We start from the raw sequence: 21,526 nt of genomic DNA on the forward strand, positions 1-21,526 counted from the left end.
AATGTGTCATCTATGTGGAGTCACGACATCTATGAGCTTTATTTGTGGACTACATAATCCTTTGGATGAGGCCCTTTTATATAAAGCATAAAATGCTTGTGTTAATAACAAACAATCCAAGCCAACCAAAACCCTAGATAAGCCAAACAAGCTGGCTTTAAACAAACAAAAGCACACAAACTAAAGCAATGTTTGCAACATTTTGCACTTTAATATTTGTTTTCTTCAAAAACGAACAACTAATTTCTTACACATTTGTACACTATGTATACAAGAAATCAAAAAAAAAATTAATCGCATAAAGAAATGATACATGTAGAAAAGTATTAAAAGTTTTTGGATGTCTCAACAAAATGAGAGTAGCTGCTTTTTGTTACCTCAAATGTTAATTTTGGATGCTCATGAACTACCAGACATGATCAAATAGGCGTAGCTGAGAAGCAAACAGGCCGGAAAAAGACAGTTACACACACACACACACACACACACACAGGGCCAGTATAACCATTCCATGTTTTTGCAGAACCCACCGTGCATTCCTTTGTAATGGAAACTACAGGGACCTGCAAAATAAGTAGCAAAACTTGGAAGATTTTCCCATTTATTATTTTGCAATATGCTCGCATGAAATGTCTAATTCTCATTTAAGTCAATTGATATGTTTATTATACCTGGAAGACCATCTCGGGACTCAAAACTTGAAAACAAACTGCAATCATTCCCAGCACACAAAGCAAAATTATTAATAGGCAAACACAAGAGAATAATATTACTTTAAAATGAAGAATACATTTTAGGACTTTTATTTTCATGGCGCACATTTGAAATGAAAAAAAAGAAAGAAAGAAAAGCCAATATATGAATCACACTTCCAGCAGTAAGAGGGAGGGAAGAAAAAAAATCACCAGTTTGAGTCTGACACTTTGGTGTTGTCTGAATAAACCAACTTGATCTACAATGACACCGTCCCACCAGTGTCTATCCCCGAACCCCACCCCAGTACCCCTGAAGAGAGGGTCTCAGTGCTTCAATGATAGCCACGGTGTGTCCACACGCACACAATTTGTACACAAATGCAACATCACAGTACAAAGGTTACATCACATTCCCTGCAAACTATATCATGACTCAAACGGCCCTTTGGAAAACCATCCCAGGTGCAAACGTGTGATTATTTTACACTAAAAGAATTTAAAGCAGTGTGAAGATAACAGTGGCTTCTGACTACTAGTTCTGCTGAGTGCAAAAAAAATGGATCATGTGGGAAATGCCTAACCCTGTTTGTCAATGGCTCAGTCAGAACAGGCCCATCGGTTCAATTTAATCTACGTGAATGTCGCGCGGACAGAGAGAGAGAACCTCGAGCTGGGGTCAGGAACGAAGAATTAACTTCAGAGAGACAAAAAGAAAAAATATAAAAGGTTATATGAGTGAATGTCACTCAGTTTGGCTCTCAGAAATTATTCATATAACTCTTAAAATCATACGATCCTAAATCTACCTAGGAGAAGAATAACAGCAAAGAAGGCAGAGCACAGGAAACCACTGTTCTGTTTGAAAAATTGGAACTCTTGGAAAAAGCAGCGAACATTAAACTACCCCCATTTCCTCCAACTGTAAAGCCAAGAAGCTCCCACAAAACTTCTAGTCGGCAGAAGCGCACCACCTTGGCATGATCTGCTGGATTTGGCAGAATATAGCCTGCTCCGTCCCTGAGGAGCAAAGGGGAGGAGCGGAGGGAGACTCACAGGCTCCCCATTTACGTCAAGTCCAAACCTCTTTAGAGGGGCGATCCAAGATAGGAAAGACACTCAATCTACACAGCAAATATACATTTGTTTTTTAATATTTGTAAAGATAAATATCTTTTAAAAATGATGCAAACACATGCCACTCTTACTCTTTAACTTCCATGCATATGCATTATTTACAAATTGAAAAATACCGATTTTTGTCTTTTTTTTGTGGTGTTTTTTGTGTCCTATTCCACTAATGTCTGTATGCCAAAAAGTCGTCTCCTTAGAATCAACCAATCAACATTCAGCAAACCCAAACACGGATCTCGCCAGACATGGTCAGACTTAAAGCCATTTTGAAAACAAAGTCCATTTTCCACACACAAAAGGATTATATAAAATAAAGTCAAACGGAACACTTCCACAAACATAACTGATAAGAAGGGGAAAGACATCCGAGGGCAAGATCTTACGATGCGAGCTTTTTGTTGGATTTCTCAGTCTTGCGCTTCACGCTGCTAACAATACTGTTGAACATGTAATATTTGTATTTTTAATATTCTCTAACTTTTTCATTTAAATATAATTTACTCTTATGCTTTTCATGGAACAAAAATCTGGAAAAATTCTGCAACGCAGGGCGGTTTGCCAGGGAGGAGGCAGCAGAGGTCTGTGCTGCTTTCTCTTGTCATTGCATCAGCGCTCTAGTGGGTGAAGTTTCTCTCAGAGAGTCTGTGGTGTGGAGGTGTAGCCTCAATCCTCGATGTACTCCCACAGGTCCTTGTCGTAGCCTTCATGAACGTGTTGCAGCAGCACTCTCCGTCTGCTCTCACAGTATCTGCACACAGGAGCATCAAAACGTGGATTGTTATAAAGGAACAGAGTGCGGTCGAGCACGGCAAAACAACAAGGCCAGAGAATGAAAAAGTTGCCGCCTCGTTCACACTGCAGGGGCTTAATGCTCAATTCCGATTTAAAAAAAATATATATATATTTTTGCAACCTTTTCAATTAAATGCGACTTTTTGTGATCTCCTGTGTGAACGTGAAATGACCCAGAAGTGACCCGCATGCGCAGAAGAGTACTCAACGGTCAACGACGACACTTGTTGTTTGTGGAAGTAGCTAAACATGGCCTGAATAGAGCTGTCCCCCCAAATATTAATTAAATCAGAAACCGCGCTTCCCTTCCATTGACTGGTCTCAGCATCGTCCGCCACAGTAGTTGTTTATCTTCTCATTCCCGCCTACTTCAACGCAGAATTATGACGTTTGTCGCATATCAATGACGTGCGAGTCGGATACATGTGACCTGGCCGTTCAGATTGAATTCGCATTTCAAAAGATCGGATACATATCGGATTTGGACCACATACCCAAGTGGCCTGGGTCGCATTTGAAAAGATCGGATCTGTGTTGTTCAGACTGTCATGAAAAGATCAGATACAGGTCGTATAGGGGCAAAAAAATCGGAATTGGGTCGTTTCAGCCTGCAGTGTGAACGTAGCCTAGATCAGTGGTTTGCAAACTGGGGTCTAGGGAGCTAGACCATCTGCGGAAAATTGAGTGAACATTTTGTTGTTTTATTTATCTATTTTTAGGGATGTTAAAGCTACCTTAAGTAAGACATTTAAAAATAAATGTAACAAATATTTAATACTAAAAATATGAAGAGCGGCGCAATTGAGTCGTGCGTAGAACACAAAACTGACAGTAACTCCGGTGGAGAACAGTGTCTGGATCTAAAACCCTTATGTATCCGTCGCTGCGAGTTAGTGAAACCACACATGAAAACCTGCAAAAAGCAGTAGACGCATTTGTGCAGCTCTCTTGCACTGTATGATGTGATATATATATATATATATATATATATATATATATATATATATATATATATATATATATATAATATTGTGATGTTTGAGTTGAGGGAGGCACAACCAGGGCTGGACTGGGACAAAAAAAAATTAAATTTGGCCCAGACTTGGGCCACTACATATGATCATAAATACAACCGATCTTTGCACGCCCTTGAATATGTACACCAACTCCGATTCAAACCACTAATGCCATGTAATAAGTGAGTAGGCAGTATTTTGGCAGAAACTGGATTGAGCTTTTATTTTGGAGGAAAACATGGTTTACAAACACGTCTCATTACAATTATAGTAAAATGCATAATCGTCAAATATGCAGATGTGCAAATAATGCGTAACTGGGTAATGGGTTCACGCATAGCCTGAGTGTTCTGAAAGTTGCCTAGTTCTGCTTACCACAGTTCTCTACACTCACTCATTTCTCTCCTTATCCTCCTCACTATCCTCATCAGCCACTTGAAGGGCCTGTTTCTTTTTTTCACTCTATTTCTCTGCACATTCCTTGCGTTTTTCTCCAACTCTGACTATTTTGACAGATACACACTGACACTGGACGCTCGCTCAGAGCCCAGAGTGGGAGGTCTTTAAAGATGTGATCATCGGCAAAAAGATTTCAGCGCAGCAAATTAAGCCAAACTAAACGAATGGGGCACCGATGTACGAGTTTTATGGGCCGTTCAGACAAAAAAAAAAAAAAACGGCCCAAAAAGCACGTCGGCCCACCGGGAAAGTGCCCGGTATTGTGCCCTGAATTGTACCATTCAAGCTTTATGGTACACCTCAAACAAGGGAATTTATATTAATTACAAATGGCTTGGTATGCAGAGCATTCGCAGTTTATATGGACTGCACGCCCCTGATATACATTTTTCTCTTTTTTTTTTGGAAAATGCTGTACATTTGGCATTGCTTATGTGAATATCTTTGCAGCAAAAACTGCTAGCAAACATTGCGTTTTTATTGTTGCATTGGACTTGTTGTGAATGGGACTTAAATCCAGGCTTGTCATAGTCAGACAAATTTTAGTGTTGAACAAAATTTCTATTTGTACACTTACCTATATTTATCTTGTACTTTCTGCTTAATGTCCTGCAGAGAATCTTGGGAGATGTCTCGTTCCAGATATCCGGACAGAACCTCTGTGGCATTCTCCAGATCTGCCTGGTTATTCTGGGTGCAAACACACAAACCATCAAACATTTAAAATGACAGATTTTCCATTTTTTTGACAACACAATTCAATAAATCGTATTACAAATGACCATCTCCGGTTTACCTCGAAGATGATAGACTGGTTGTTCTTCTTGAGGTAGAATGCAAAGACGTAGGTGAACATGAGCGTGGAGCGGCATTGGCACAGCACGTCCACGGCCTTCTTCAGAAACTGCACCTCGATCCACGACATGTTGTGCTGCTGCATCTCCTCCATCTTCTGTTTGACCTGGGCGTACAGCTTGTGCTCGAAGCGCAGGCTCTGCATGTGGTTCATGTAGCGGTTGCAGTAGAACAGGTACCTCTGCAGGGCTGCCCTGGAACGCTGCGCAACACAGATCAACAGTGGGATTACAAAAATGTTTAGGATAAAGAACAAAATTTGGATATTCAAACACCAGCACAAAAGGACTGACATTATTTACCTCTTGAGCATCCCGCGCTGCCTTGGCATCATCCTCGTTGTAGCGATTACAGTTATACCTATGGGTAAAAAAAAAAAGAATTCCAAGAATTAGTTTTATTAGCCAATAATGTTTTGCACATCATTAAACAAAATGTAAATTTCAACAAAATCTGTTTACAAACACATCATTTAACATTAAACTCAGTGGTCGTCAGCTGAATAAGTCACTTTTCCTAAGTGATGTTTGCAAGTGATTTGTAAACGGATGACTGCATGGAACAAGGTGGAGGGGAAAGCTCGTCTTTGACCTCTCGGGTTTAAAATGGACCTACTGATCCCAGACGTGCACATGTAAACGTTGCCTTGGGGAAAGGTAGAATAGTAGCATTTAGGTTAACCTGAGGGAGTTTTCACTTTCACTTAAAAGATTGAAAGTTGTACTTTTTAGGTTTTTGTTTAAATCTTGAGACAAGAATTTCATAATATTAAAAAGCAAGCATATTGAAAGAACTTTGCAGTGGATCACCAAGAGGGAGCAACATTTTTTTGGAATCCGGTTACTTTCACCAGTGCATACTGAAACATGGAAAACACGGAGTGGAGTCTTTACAGAACATTTTGAATTAAAGTCACTCCACTCTTCTCATATGCTCTCATTGGGGCATTGCATTTAAAAGCTAAGAAGATAACTGTGCAGAGTACTGAAGTCCAGTGAAGATGAATGAGAAATGACTGCAATATAACACAGCTTTGAATCACAATGAAAAAACTTTTATCCTTGAAGCCCCCTCCTTACATATAAGAAAACCTATTGAAAAAGTGGAAGGAAAAGAGCACACATATGCAGACTGAAGAGCAGCAACTGTTATTGCTGATTGGTGAGGAGTTATTTAATAAAGAAGCTTGAGTTGCACATAGTTGTAGATGCTGAGCCTACGTGCCATACCTTAATTTACATAATTAAAATTTGATCGGCAAGTTGAGATACTGCGTATCGAATCAATAAAAGTGATTATTAGCGTTTTGTGATCAGTAGCCGATTGTTTGTAGCATTCAAAGATGCAAAGGGTTATGCATCCATATTTTACCACAAAACATAAGTTCCAGGTTAGGAACAACTGCAATCCTTGCAGATAAATACTAACAGCCCAGAAGGTATGAATATTGTGATGTCTTTAATAAAAAAAAAATCATCACAATAAATTCTATATTTCTAACAAAAAGAGAAAATCTGAACCTACCATGCAGAGCCATGTGGCTCCCAGGGCCCCAGGCAAACCCAGCAGAATTCTGCTTTGCAGTTCTGGTTTCGGCACACCATGTGGTTGCAGCCACCATCTTTCTCTATGGTGACGTGGCATTTCGGACATTCCTGCAACACAACAGCAAGATGGATTTTATTCATCTGGGTCATCAGATGCCACAGAGAAAGATTCGCCACACAAATTGAATCTAACCACTGACCTTTGTATTTGCTGCGATCCAGTTTGATGTCTCACTGTCATCATCACATTTTTTAATCCATTTCCTTAACCACTGGGATCGAGAGGTAAAATAACATCAGAGGATATACAAGAATCAAAAAAGTGAGGTATTCATGACACAGAATATTACATAAAAACGTGTACAAGAGCAGGGAGTTGCGGCAGAGCTTATAAAGGGTTAAATGTTCTCTCTCAATGGAAGATGATTGTAATGCCCTTATGAGAAGCACAAGGGACTAGAAGATTCCTTTGTTTTTGCCAAGACTACCCCAACAATAACAAGACAAGTCTCTGAAGAGCCTCTTAATGCTGAGAGTAGAAGTGACAGTCTGCTAGCTTTCTTTGTTCAGATAGAAAAACTTGCCATACCAAATCAACATTTTCCCTGCTTTCTACACAGTAATTTATTCACACTTCATACAGTGCAGTCCTTTCAGAATGGATGTCTATTAAAGGGAGGGTAGGCAAAGTTTTTCATAAACAGTTGTTATACTGGTTGGAACACTCTTCACATAAGAGTCATGGTCTAAATAATAAGAAATATGCCTTTATCTTCTGTGGAAGTCTCAAGACCAAAACATTTTCATCCAATCATTGCATGTTCAAAAATGTTTGCAATCAATTCAGCCCGAATGCAATAATAGGATGTACTACCTGCCTTTCAACCAATGTATTTGCATACCTCCGCGCACCCTGCTCGCGCAAACATCACACACCATCAGCGCGTTCCATGAGGCTATGCAGAGTTGTAGACAGAAGCCCCTTTCACACAGCGCGTTGATCCCGGGAAATTGGCAGAACGCCTTCTGTGTGAACGCAAACACGACCCGGGATTGATACCGGCATCAATGCCGGTTTGGGGACCTAGTAACATTGCCGGAATCAGTCCCGGAACGCGCGCTGTGTGAACAAAAGCCAGGACCAATGCCGTAAGGGGTGTGTCATAGTGATGACGCTCGTGCCATCGCGCGACTCTGTTGCTGTTAAGGCTGATTTATACTTCTGCGTCGGACCTACACCGGAGCCTCTACGTCGTAGAATACGCTTTGGTTTTAATTTATACTTCTGCGTCGTTGTCCGCGTTGACGCACGCAGAGGGAGCATGTGAAACCCGAGGGAGCAGTTTGAGCAGACCAATCACAGCGCTTGCGTCCGCGTAGAATTGACGCGTTTTTACATTGTTGGTGAGGTGCACATCAGGGTACGCGCGCTACTCACAGCCTACGACGTAGCTACGGCGGTGTTCGTCATCAACAAAGAAAGGACGAACAAATGTCTGCAAACTGGAACGAAGCAGAGACCAGGAGCTCCTCACTATTCGCGCTGAAGCTGAGATCGTTCGCCAGCTTTGTGGAACGGTATGCGCGTGTACATGTTTTCGAAGCGTATGTTACACGTCTCATCCTGACGTCATGTGTCTTTACGGGACCTTTATGGGTTGTGTGTGAACGCACTCACAGATCCCAGCAAATCACTGGCAGTGTGAATGAACCGAAATCAAGCAATCCCGGGACAAATGCTGGGTCACATTATCCGTGTATTTTCTGGAATCTCTGTGTGAAAGGGGCTAGACAGTCACAGAGTGCCGCAAACAAACAGCAGCCACCTTTTACGGTTCCTGCTGAACTAAAACAATGAGCTTACGTATTCACGCTATAACTACCCTAATTAAGAGCTGGCAACCTGTGATGTTCTACTCTGTGCGGTTCACATGCACAGATTCATATTTATGCATTTCTATGGCAACACTATTAACGCAAAATAAATCTGCAGCAGTCAGGTGGTACAAGCCAGTGCTTTTTAAGCTGTTTACGTTCATTGTTATTGTAATGTTATGTATATTGTGGCATGAGGTAATTTAACGCCGTCTCTCGTGACACTTCGGATACTCTGCTCTGGCTGTACGCGTTCATGCGTTTTGAAGGAGGCTTAGCTTTGGAGATGCTCTGAAAGGAGGGGGTGGGATCTTATGATTTCAGAGCTAGCTTGCTATTGCTAGCCTCTCCGAAATTACCAACCCTACCGATAATGGCAATGGAACTGTGCTAGGCTTGGGCGGTCTCCAAATTTTGACACCGTCAAACCTCCTCCCTATTTTACCGGGGTATACAGTATTACCGTGACTAATTAAAAATTATGACATAAGGCTCAGACAGCGTCACCAAACTGTTGGCTTGTGCCTTCACCGTTCAGAAACTGAATACCAGACCGGGCAAAAAAAAACCAAAACAAAAATCAAGGCCAACCCGTGCACGTTGTGTCTTATCTCGGCTGACAGCATTAAGTGTAATATGAGCCGGAGCCCTATTTAGACTCGACTATTTTTAATACGTGGGTCGTTATAACATGGCTGCGCCAAATAATTTTTTAACCCAGGTGCTGAGGGGGTGGTAGATATAAATACTATTTATAAATGAGCAAAAATGGGACACTTAATATTTAATTTTTTTAATTATGACAATTGTATTCATTTTATTAATTAATTTAAATTAAATTAACAAGCAAGAAGTGCATTTGTAAATCCGGTGACACGCGTCCATTGATTTTTATTAATACAACTTTTCTGTCAGTGCTGCAAAGATTAAGTTGACGATCGCCATCTCCTAGTGAACGCGCATATATAGAGAGAAATGCAAATCATGGATTACATAATCAGAAGGTATAGGCTAGCCTTTTTCTTTTCATTTTGAATTGTTTCGTTTAAAGAAATTGACGATTGATATCTCCGTAGTGAACGCGCCTATAGAGAGAAATGCACATCATGGATTAATCAGAGAGTATGCTGCCTATATTTCTTTTCCTTTTGAATTGTTTAGTTTAAAGAAATTGACGAATCGCCATCTCCATAGTGAACGATAGAGAGAAACGCACATCATGGATTACATAATCAGAGAGTAGGCTAGCCTATTTCTTTTCGTTTTGAATAGTTTCGTTTAATTTGATGATCACCATTTCCGTATGAACGCGCATAGAGAGAAATGCACATCATGGATTAAATAATCAGCGAGTGGCCTATTTCTTTTCGTTTTGAATTGTTTCGTTTAATGAAATTTCAAGCTTTATTTAGATATAGGCCTATCTGTCATGTCTGTGAGACATACACTGAGTTTCGGTTAATTTATGATGAGATTTCAATGCAAGTGACCGCGGCGCGCCAGCGCACGATCATGTCATGATTATGTTGTCTGCTATATTTGATTCTTATTTATTAAATCCAGGCAATTGGTTGATAAAAAAATTATTAAAATTAAGATACAATTTATACAAAACGAAATTCACTCTAAAGAAAGGCCTTTTACAAAATGAAACTTAATTAAGTGGTCAATGTCTGACTCCCGATCCCATCTTACTCGTGCTGTTCAGTTTTCATTATCAACGTAAAAAAAATAACATTATAATATTTTAACAAATATAAACTAATGCGCTTATTTAATGAACTCGGGGCAAAATGCATCCTCGCAGCAGTGAGTGGGTGGTTGTTTCAGAGATGCGACATTAGGTTAGAGGTGTTTCCATCTCTCGCGGTCACCTTTTTTATTGCAACATTTACAAATTGCCTCGTCAGTATTTACCGCCTCTCCCTTCTCTCTCTCTCTTTCTCCTCCACACTGTCACTTGATGACAACTACATAAGCATTTTTAGGCATTGAATAAATTATATTTATATAATATATATAAGTGCCGGTAATGACGCTATTGAAACTGATACCGTTGCTATTTTAAGACCCCGCGGTATACGATATTACCGAAATACCGCCCAACCCATTCTACTAATAAAAAAAATATCTACTCATTTCACCTCAGAATTTTTAGACAGTGGGTTTTGCACATACATAAATAAATCAGTGCATTTATAGAAAAGTATGATGCAGGTTTTTCTGCCAGAAATAACAGTAACTGCTAAACTGTGAAAATCACAGAAGCCATTGTTGACAATAAAAAAACTTCAAAAAAACGTACAAGACACAAAACCATGACTCGATGTATTTATATATAAACACTGATAGCATTGTTATGCAATTCTAGTTGATCTTAAAGGGATATAGTTCACAGAGGAAAGAAATTCATACAGGTTTGGAACAACATGAGGGTGAGTAAATGATGAAAGAATTTTCATTTTTTGGTGACATATCCCTTTAAGGATTTTTAAAAATACAATGAGTCCTCAACATACCTTACACTTCACTGGATCGTGCCAATTTTCTCCACAGTTAAAGCTGCAAATGAATTGAGAGCACATAAGCATTCTCTGATCTAGCACAAACATAACAAAAACACATTCTCTTTTAAAAGTGTGAGTGTATATGTATGCACATTTTCCTCTAATGACTCTTTGCTTGGTAAAATTTACAGGTAGCTTTGATTGCTGGATAAGATTACCAGTGCCATCCTGAGTTCTAGTGTCACTGGCTTGATCAGGTCTGCCCTAAGCTGTTGGAAGTCCTAAACCTGATCTGAGGCCATGTACTATAAGTATTTGATCTCATTATCAGTTCAGTGTCTTACCAAAACTGCCGACCACATTTGCACCGTACAGGTTTGGCATCTGGGTACTGTACTTTGACAACGTGATGACAGTCAGGTGCTGGACACCATTTTAACAGTCGGTTACACTGCAGATAAAGAGACCAGAATAAACCAGATTTACAAATCACAAGTGAAGCAACTTAATGCTTCCATATCTGATGATTCGTGTTATCCAGCATTATTTGAGAAATGTCTTGTTTCAATAAAAGCAAAGAAACCTGACCTTTAGTTGAAATTGTTTACATGGTCAATCTCACAAATTTGCTTACATTTGATGACCAATAAATCTTAAAATAATCTTAAACATTTCTTTACTTTATTTCACAACATTATTTTAAATTAGCCAAAATCTTAAAGCTTTTATTTAGGTTTTAAAAAAAATCCCAGACTACACTATATAATAGAATGGAATGAAATCCCACCTCTACAAAACTATTGGTTATTAAATGCTGGTACTTCAACTTCACTTTCGAATCTGTAATCAGTCGCCTGTTGAAAGAATTGAGACATATTTAGATCAGACAAAAACATTCATGCTTCTACATAATATATTTATTATCCACCAAAGGCCACAAAGAACATTTAAAAAGGATCAGACCCGGTACCTGCGTCTTAAAAGCAGCAGGGAGATCATATGTAGGTTAAGACAACTGTGCGGATCCAAAATAATCTAACTGAATCGACAGGAGGTGCTGTGTTGTGACTCACACTTCCAGCAAGACAGGGTAACAGAGTGTCCTACTTCTGACTAGGAATAAACTCTATCAGCTCATCTAGGGTAGCCATAACATACTTCAGAACACACCATTAAGAATTAATCTTATGAGGCTTTTATATATCACGAGCAATGGTGACATGAGACAAAGGGAGAGGAGACTGACTACTCTTAGAAAAATAAATGAGGAATTGTAATGGCATGATTTTTGAGCCACAGAGAGAGGGGTAAAAAAATAAATACTGATTTATTTCTCAAACACTTACATGACTGTGTTGTCATCCACCAGAATATCACAGCTATGAGCAGGACAAGAAATGGTCTAGAATGGAAACAAACAAGCTTGTGTTACAAGGTCAGAGAAACAGAAAAAAATCTGCTACGGCCATTGTGAATAGCTTAACAGCTAAAAACACAACCGCTGCAGTATTTACATCAGCCTGTCAGAGTGATAGGCTGTTTTCTCATGTGTATTTGTGTAAGAGTGAGTGCTCTCAAAAGAGAGACTGCATGTAATAGTAATGCATCAACTGTCAAATGCACTTCTTGGTCAAAATGCTATAAATACAGTCTGTTACATTCACATGAGACAAAAAGTCAGTCAGTGTCAAAACATTTGATTTGTGCATTAGACCTTGCAGTGTAAATGCAGCGACTGCCAGTTATGTCTATAATATTAAGCAAGCAATATCTACATATGAAATGTGTGGGGGGGGAATCTCTACTCTTCATTTTATAAAAGCAATGTTTACTTAATTGGGAAGTACTTGACGGCTACACTACAGTTCAAAAGTTTGGGATTAGTACGATTTAAAAAAAGAAAGAAAATAATTTTATTCGGCGAGGATTCATAAAATTTATTAAAACTGACAGTAAGGACATTTATAAAATTGCAAAAATATCCATTCATCAAAGTATCTATTCATCAAAGAATCCTGCAAAAATGTATTGTGGTTTTTCAGAAAAATACTAAGCAGCACAACTGTTTTCAACATTGATATTAATTAGAAATTTTCATGAGCACCAAATCAGGATATTATAATGATTTCTGAAGGATCATGTGATACTGCAGACTGGAGTAATGACAGCTGAAAATTCAGATTCAAGACCAGATTCAATAAAATTCAAAATATTAAAATATAAAACAGTTACTTAAAATAATTTTTTTTTATGTTTTAACTGTATTTTTGATCAAATATCCACATGTATTTATGCATTCACAATGAGACTTCTTTCAAAAACATTTTAAAAATCCTACCGACCAAAGACTTTTGAACTGTAGTGTATATTATTAATCTTCAAATGTTTAAATAAAAGGTGTGTTCATATTAGTTTTGCAGTGGCATTAAGATCCATGAAAATCCACTGGTACTGGTATCAACTACAAACATTTTGGTATAATAACAACCCAATCTAAAGGCTATGTGTACTGAGAGCTGGAATATGTACCTGTCCCATTCCTTCCTCTATGATTTTGGTGGTTAAGTAATCGCCCCAGCACTGCATGCAGAACTTGTGCCCACATTCCAGACCAGTGAAGTACTGCAAAAGACCATCCGACACCAAATAAACATTTAAAATCAGAAGTAACACAAGTTCTGAGAACAGTGTAAATGTTTAAATACAATTTCATTAGGGCTGGGTTAAATATATACATTTCTCGATTTTAATCGATTCTCATTTTAATAAGTATTGATTCTTAAATCCCAAGGATCAATCTTTCAGTCAATGCTGTTTTCGGTTGATGAATGAACAAAACATTGTAACATGTCTCCCATCCACAATAAGCTTAGTTACTTTTGATATGAAACAAAGTCTCTACTTTTAAATTCTGTCAATTTTATTACGAAATTCAAATAAATTACGTTTTTGCGCTCTCTTTAATGTGGTGCGACAGATCGCTGTAGGTGCATCAGTTTAAGCGGCACGTGAACTGATCATCTCTTTACTACTAGTTATAGCTAGAAATAAACATGAATGAACATCAGAAGGTATGTTGAAAGATATAGAACGACTTATTGAAACGTATCATGTCTAATGTAATCAATCAATCAATCAATCAGTGTTTTAACAGTGTAAAGACATCAATAAAACAGCTGGTACACAATATTTCAGGTAACGTTACATTTACCTCAGAATTGCCAATCAGTGACCATAAACTCATTTGTTCGCTAGAAAAATAAACTCAACTATCTTAAAATGTATTAAAATAAATATTTTGATAGATATATGAACTATATATTGCATATTGTATTTTTACCTGACCTATTTATTTGAATAAATCTGTCATGTTTTTGACAGCCTGGCTGAGCCACCATTTAAATGTTTTCAAAAAACAAATAGAAACAATTATCATAAAAAGATTATTATAATATTATTATTATAAAAACTTCCTTATGTAATTTAAATGCAAATAGCCTATACACATCAGTTAATTTTAACCTTTAATATTATATCAATGAACCAACTAAGGTTCCCTGTATAGTTTACAACATTAGTTGAGAGATATCTTTTTTTCTCAGTAATTTGCCATATACTGTACCTGATAGGTACCCCAATTATTGAATCGAAATTGGAACTGGATCGAAACGCGAACTTGTGAATCAAAATCAATCTGAAACGTGTAATTTTTGTCAATACCCAACCCTAAATTTCATGACATGAAATAGCTTAAGAACTGAATGTCTTTCTTCTTTTAGGGTTGATCTTGCGGACTCAATAAGGAACTATAATAAACAGAAAAACAAATGTCAAATACTGCAAAACATTAAACCTAAAAAAGCAATGAAAAAAATCCTAGCTAACAACTATCCAGTGTTGTGTGCCCATGAAATACAATGAGCATTGTTCTCTTCAACAGATCGATAAAACCAACAACACTTGTTTTGGCTCAGATAGGGATCTTATGAAGCAGTTCTGAACAGGTGACAGAAGAGTCAGCCATAGTGATTATCTACAGCTCCAACAAAGTATCCCTTTGTCATGCGTTTTATAGTCTCATGTAGGGGCTGGCGATATGACCAAATTCTTATTTCATGATATGAGAAATTGTATTTCATGATAATAATACATACCACAATATTGTTATTTTGTGTTAAATTTGGTCTCATTTCTGTTATTAATTGCAAATGACAAACAACAGGACAAATACAGTAACAAATCTATGAATTAGCCTAAACGAATTATGTTTTTCAGGTAAAATAAAAACATTTCAAAAACTGTAGAGGATAATATACACAAAAAAGCAAAAGGCTTATTTCCATTGTGGTCCTCTTAGTTAGTACTAGTTAGAATTAGTACAGAAATTGTATCAAACGTAAAATTTAAATATTGCATAGTAGGCCCTGTTTTAATTACATTTAAATGTATTCTTATTAAAGCTGAAAAAAAAGGTTATTTAGTCAAGAGAGGCAAGTTATTTTCTCTTTTGTTTGATTCACATTAATGTCACAGAGCAGCAGGTAGTTATATTAGGCTGCTGTCACTTTAAGACCAAAGTACGGATCCAATTTACTGATACACATCCGATTTACACCCATTTGTTTACTTTACCGACTGTGTTTACATGAATACTCCACACAATGGACATTTTGACATAATTGCGTGTGTATTTGACCAGACAAGCACGACCCAAATTCACAATCGCCTTCTAAGAGAGGCAGCTTTTTGTGCGCACTTTGGTAGGGTGCCAGTCAGCACGAGCAGGATATATTGCACTTATAAGTATTTTTAACATCAAGCACGTCCCGCTCTTTATATTCTCATTCATGCATTTCATCTCTCTGAAGTGTCAATAATAGTGCTATATATTTACATACAGTGATATACACGTAATAGCAAAATCTCTAAGGATAGACATTTTATACCGTAGTAACCAGGGTTTGAAATTAACAACCACCCAATGTGGGTAAATATCAACTGTGGTGGGTAACGCTGTCAAATCACTAGCCAATTTGGCGTGTTACTTATTATGTTTACTCACTTTGCTGGGGAAGTGTACACCAAATCTGCGCAGATTTAGCGCAAATACTCAACTCGTGAATCATCATGATATATTAAATACAGCGTATTGCGCAGAATATGCGCATATCTGACTTAGTTGAACATGCCCGTCACTACGCAACAAATAATGGTGCGCTTGTTCATTTGCATTGAAGCAATAGCTTTGATTAAAAATAATTTGTTTTAAAAAAAAGACTGTTATTTTCCAACATTCTACATTTTTATGTTAATTATGTTTATGTTTTTTAAAGCTGTGAAGTAGTTAGTTAATCTGGTTAATTTCTTCTTTTTTTTGGCTAGAAGTAGTTCTGAATGGCAGGTAACAAACATTTTGAAGCCAAATTGGCTGGTGAGTGAAAAAGTTCATTTCAAACTGGTGGTAACGATATATATCATCATACCGCCCAGCCCTAGTCTAAGGCCCCCTGGTAGTAAATCCCTGCTCCTCTCTCTTGGGACAACAGACAACGCAGGCAAGAACAAATCAGCTTAATATTTGTGGTAGGTCTGACGCAAGCAGAGTATTGCTTACAACAACATCACAAGTAGTTTAACAACACTGTGCAGATGGCACTAATGGTATTTAAGGAACATCTCTTGGGAACAGAGTGGTGGTCAGCTTTATGAAGCAACACATAAACATTGAAATCTGAATCAGACAAAGGGTCAAATTAATCATCCTAATAAACTGATATGATACTGCATACACCCACAATCAGATTAAGCTCAGTTAAGCAGAACCCTCAACATCAAACTGATGATAGTTAAATTGCCCAAAGATGAAGTTAGCTGTATCATGTGACCCACTTCGAGCAGACAAGCAGTGAGAACGGAACTTTCACCGGTTGCTATTCCAGTTAAATAGTTTGGTCACAATTCAAAGCAATAAATAGAACAGTTTCCAAATCCCTGATGCTTAATCCAGAGTTTTCTTTCAGACAGCCAGATGACAAAAGCTGATCAAAACAATACATGCATGCCACACTTAATCTATCCTTTCACTGACATACACACAACATTTCTCAAGGTTCTCTGCAAATCCAAAGACCCGCCTGTTCCTCTCCTCAGATGCTTTGTAAACAATTTGAGTAATCCAGTGAAGAGATTACTGATGAAAAGAGCTCATTAGAAATCCTTCCTGACGGCTGAGACACTGTAGTGTGTAGCATAGAGTGGCAAACACGAAAATACAAGATATATCCAAATGATACTTCATACCACCTTCACATACCCCACAATGCAACAGCATCCAATCCATGTGGTAAACAATCTGTTCATACTGCTAAGCGATTCAACAGATCCACTGAAATATACAGCCACAGATGGAATCTTCAGACGTTGCATTTTATCAAATGATTTTGAGAGGAAATCTATGGAATTCTTTAGAATGGATTTAAATATAGCAAACACACAACTGCGCAAAAGTTTGGGGTTATTACAAATATATATATATTTCAAATAAATACTGTTCTTTTGAACTTTCTATTCATCAATTCCAAACAATTTTCAACTTATATTAATGAGAAAATAATATCTGTTAAAATTATATCAATAAGACGCATATCATTTTATTATATTAATTATCATAGAATTGTCAATAAGAAATGTTTCTTAAGCACCAAATTAGCATAATAGAATGATTTCTGAAGGAATGATGCTGAAAATGTAGCCTTACCATTAAAATATATTAAAATAGAAAACTTTTATTTTAAATTGTACAAATATTTCATCATTTTTGTCTAATGTATTTTTGATCAAATAAATGCTGCCTTGGTGAGTATAAGAGACTTCTTTCAAACATAAAAAAAACAATGTTTTGAACAGTAGTGTATATTAAATGGAGCTGAGAGTACCACACTTTTTTATTGACTAAAATTATTAATCAAATTAGCCAAACTGTCAAACAAAGAACATTCCAGGGATAGAGGATGTGCAGAACTGTGTGAACGATGGCAGTTGGACAGTTTTCGTGTGAGTCTGCTAATAAAACATCAGCACAGCAGCCGTGGAAACAGATTAATCAGAGGCAACGAAAGCGACTGCGCAGAGGGCACTGACCGAGTTAGGATAGTTGAGATAGCAGATCTGACATGGCATGTCCTGTGCCGACGATCTTGTGTTCATGAGGCGTGTCCGAGACTTCTTGCTGGGGTTTATAACATGACACTCTGAAAACAGCTTGTCCAGGTTACCATCAAAGTACCTGCAAAGAGATAAACGTTAGATTATTCTCAAACTTTGCTGGTTCAGTATTGAATAGAGACAGGTGTTAGCTGACTAATACTCTGGTGGGAGGGAATAGACCACAGAGAACAATTACCTTTCCATCAGCTTTTCTTTGTCCCAGTTGAAATGACTAAGTAATATTCTAGTGATTGTAGCAGGATTCTGTAACAAGAGACAAAGGCATAAATCATTTCATATTCAGCAAGTGTGTGTCTGTGTGTACTAGACAGATATAGTTATACTGTAGATTATATAAAGTATAATAGTTTTACTTTGTACTTACAGATCAGTTATACGTTTGACTACCATACTGACACAGAAAACAAAAATATTAATAAACTAGCCTACACATTGAGTTAATGGTCACAAACACCTAATTTTCTGCTTAAATCATTGCTAAATTAATAATTTGTCAGGAAACCAACTGATATTGATGATTTGCATTATTATTACTTGACAAAATACTAATTAAAGCCCAAATAACTGCTAGTTATTTGAATGTCTAATATATATGTAATATATGTGTAAATATGTCACTACTAATGTCAATCACAGTGCTGATTGCCTACACAATGCCACAACAAATACTAACCCCTTGTAGGGGGGGGAAATGACACATCCACTGTATTCGTATTTATCGCAATACAGACTGTGAGGACATCTTGGGGTTTGTGGCATGAAGGACAATGCTTCAAAGAACAGCAATGACATGTTTTTTTTAAGACAACAGAGTGCATTCTTGATGTCAGGGAGACAAAGCATGTACCACAATACTCCAAAAAGTTTATCAAAGTGCATATTGACAGAGGGATACGAGGAGACATAACCAGCATAACCTTCTGAATTTCACAACCACCCCAATTTGAAATTCCTGAACTAAACCAGGGTCTTCATAGGGTTCAGTTGAAAATGTCAGGCATGTTGAGAAAGCTTGCACCGCACTGGGACAAACACACAGATTAAACTCCAACACAGAAATGGGTGTACTAAGACATATTATAAAGTGAGGCACAGCATCAGTCAGCTCACTTCAACTTATCACAATAACAGAACGCACACATAAAAAAGGAGCCAATCTGACAAATAAACGCAAAATCTGAGAATTACTAAACCAAAACAATCAAACTGCTGTTAGCAGAGTGAAATGTCGAGCTTCACGAGACTCTAAACAGCCTGTGGCTATGACTCTGCAGCAGAAAGCAAACATTAATCATGACTCAAATTCACTTTGATGAGCTATTTTTGTGATGTTTAATCAAACATAACCAGCCATGATGAAGCATCGGTTCCGCCATGTTGTTGTCGGGAGCAACTAGGACTAAGTAACTCACACATGCTAACGCGACCTAACCCATATCCCAGCTTAACAGATGATGAAGAGAGCACCTTCTTCATCGGACTATTAACAACCAGCCCTGAAGACATATGAAACATATGAAGACATCGCAATATAGTTTTTTTTAATGTACTTAAACTGAGGCTGTTTGCTCGTGGTTAGCTTACCAAGCTAGTGTGACCAGGAAAAAGGGGACTCAAATAAAATGGAGATTTACAATATCATTATTTTACTTTATGTGATTTGGTTTATTATACGTTCAGATGCAAACGTTTTGCCAACTGAAATGTACTTTTGTTTAAATTAAGCACATTGAGGGGAGGCATGTCAGCATGATTTTATATGCAGGTGAACTAGAAGCTAGTTAAGCATCTTATGTCATTACTGGATGAGTTGAGCACAGGGAGAAGACAGTGTTGACGCAAACATCCTCCTTCATAACCATGATCATGACCATATATGTATCCTGTTGATGTATCAACACTGTCTTTTCATTCACTTTGGTTTAAAGGACAACTGGTGGCTTTTTTACGTCTCGTATGTTGCTAACGGCAGGGGTAAAGTTTCCTAGAACGATGTAAAAATGTCCTCTTTTGTTACAACGGGTATTCCATGGCGATCTGAGCCAATGGGGTGCCCTGAAAACACTTACCTGGATGACCTCGTTGACCTCCCTTATACACTCCACCATATGCTGCAGGATCTGTTCGGCAGTAAGAACTTCAAAGCGGTAGTCTTCCTCATCTTGCCCGGGCCCGAGGCCGCTGCCCCCGGTCTCCCCGCAGTCGTCTCGCTCTCCGCCGGCCACAACGGGATCAACCAACTCCACCTCGCCGAGCTCCAGGGTGTCGTCCGCGGTCTCATCTTCGCCGCTGTCTTCGCTGCATTCCTCTTCCTCGTCGTCGAATTCGTAATTGTAACCCTCGTCTGAGTCCATGACTGGGTTGCGTTTAATGTAGCGACACGCCAAGTGAGATAAGTTCGATGTGTATTATTTGGCGGACAGAGCAAAACAAAACGAGAATACTTCTTTAGCTGTTAGCATTCCAGTTTTTCCAGCAGCAGAGAAAACAACAACAGAGGAGCGACGCTGCTGCTGGCCCAACAAAGAGACGCAGCGTCACGGGCCGACGCCGAGTGACGTCATGTGCGTGACACAAAACAAGGAAAGTTGTTAGGCAGCTGCATTAAAATGTCGATTTGCAATCATATAATGAATTTGAAACAACACCAAAATCTAAAACACATGTTGAAGAACTAAAATACGTGTTTTTGTATATTTTACATTATTTACAGAAACAGTTCTTCATTTGTTTTACCTTTGTTTCTATTGAATATTGTTCCAGAAGAAATTGAAATATATATTCTAGGTACTTCACAATTCGGATGTGTGGTATGGATTAGTGTATCTAATGTGCTATTTTATTTAAAATATGTCATTTTGCATTGAAAATAAATATATAGTACAACTAATAATTATATTCGGTAAACATCATATACATACGAAATGTTTCAAATTCCGTAGATTTTAGAAATGTGAATCTCATAATTGCATTGCAGGGTGGCCTTGTATAAAGGGTTGTTGTGGAATTGCATTGTCTCCTTGTTTTCTTATTTTGTTGTCCTGTACGTTTTTTTAAATTTACAACATCAATAATAAAAAATTAAATAATGGATAGATATGGATAGATTTTTGTTCAGTGTGTCAAAATAAGACAAAATGGCTATATTTTATGATGCAGATTATATGTCATGATAGCATAGATAAATAAGCAAGATCTCCTGTCGCCACAATAAAGTAGGTCATTATTATAATTATTTGACCTATTTTCTGAGTGGTGCCTCTTGGTATGATCTTGTCAATTTCGTTCAACTTTAAACGCTTATCACATGACTTACCAAAAGCTCATTAATTAGAAAAGGCCAAATGAACCGCAACATCTAAAAGCCTGTGTAATGGTCCGGAAATTACATACCTTATTTTTCTGGTGTTGGGTTGTCCTGT

The 21,526-nt window shown here is 37.8% G+C and overlaps 1 protein-coding gene across 2 annotated transcripts; it reads right to left on the bottom strand.

Annotated features, from left to right (window-relative positions):
• Positions 1-189: 189 nt before the first annotated feature.
• arih1 (ariadne ubiquitin-conjugating enzyme E2 binding protein homolog 1 (Drosophila)) lies at positions 190-21,526 on the bottom strand. 2 transcript variants are annotated; one of them, XM_077193326.1, is made up of 14 exons: positions 20,174-21,526; positions 18,280-18,347; positions 18,018-18,162; positions 13,407-13,499; positions 12,224-12,279; positions 11,665-11,731; positions 11,222-11,328; positions 10,890-10,932; positions 6,696-6,767; positions 6,473-6,603; positions 5,242-5,308; positions 4,890-5,150; positions 4,671-4,783; positions 190-2,574 (listed from the first exon to the last, which is right to left on the bottom strand). In XM_077193326.1, the coding sequence occupies exons 1-14, from the start codon at positions 20,456-20,458 to the stop codon at positions 2,490-2,492; spliced, it is 1,593 nt and encodes a 530-aa protein (XP_077049441.1). In that variant the 5' UTR covers positions 20,459-21,526; the 3' UTR covers positions 190-2,489. The 2 variants fall into 2 exon arrangements, with proteins under 2 accessions (XP_077049441.1, XP_077049442.1); XM_077193327.1 differs by having other exon boundaries at positions 5,251-5,308; positions 20,174-20,666.

The sequence above is a fragment of the Siphateles boraxobius genome, unplaced genomic scaffold (assembly GCF_051911475.1).
Source record: "Siphateles boraxobius isolate OS27281-9 unplaced genomic scaffold, OSU_SipBor_1 31, whole genome shotgun sequence".
Classification (NCBI taxonomy): Eukaryota; Metazoa; Chordata; class Actinopteri; order Cypriniformes; family Leuciscidae; genus Siphateles; species Siphateles boraxobius.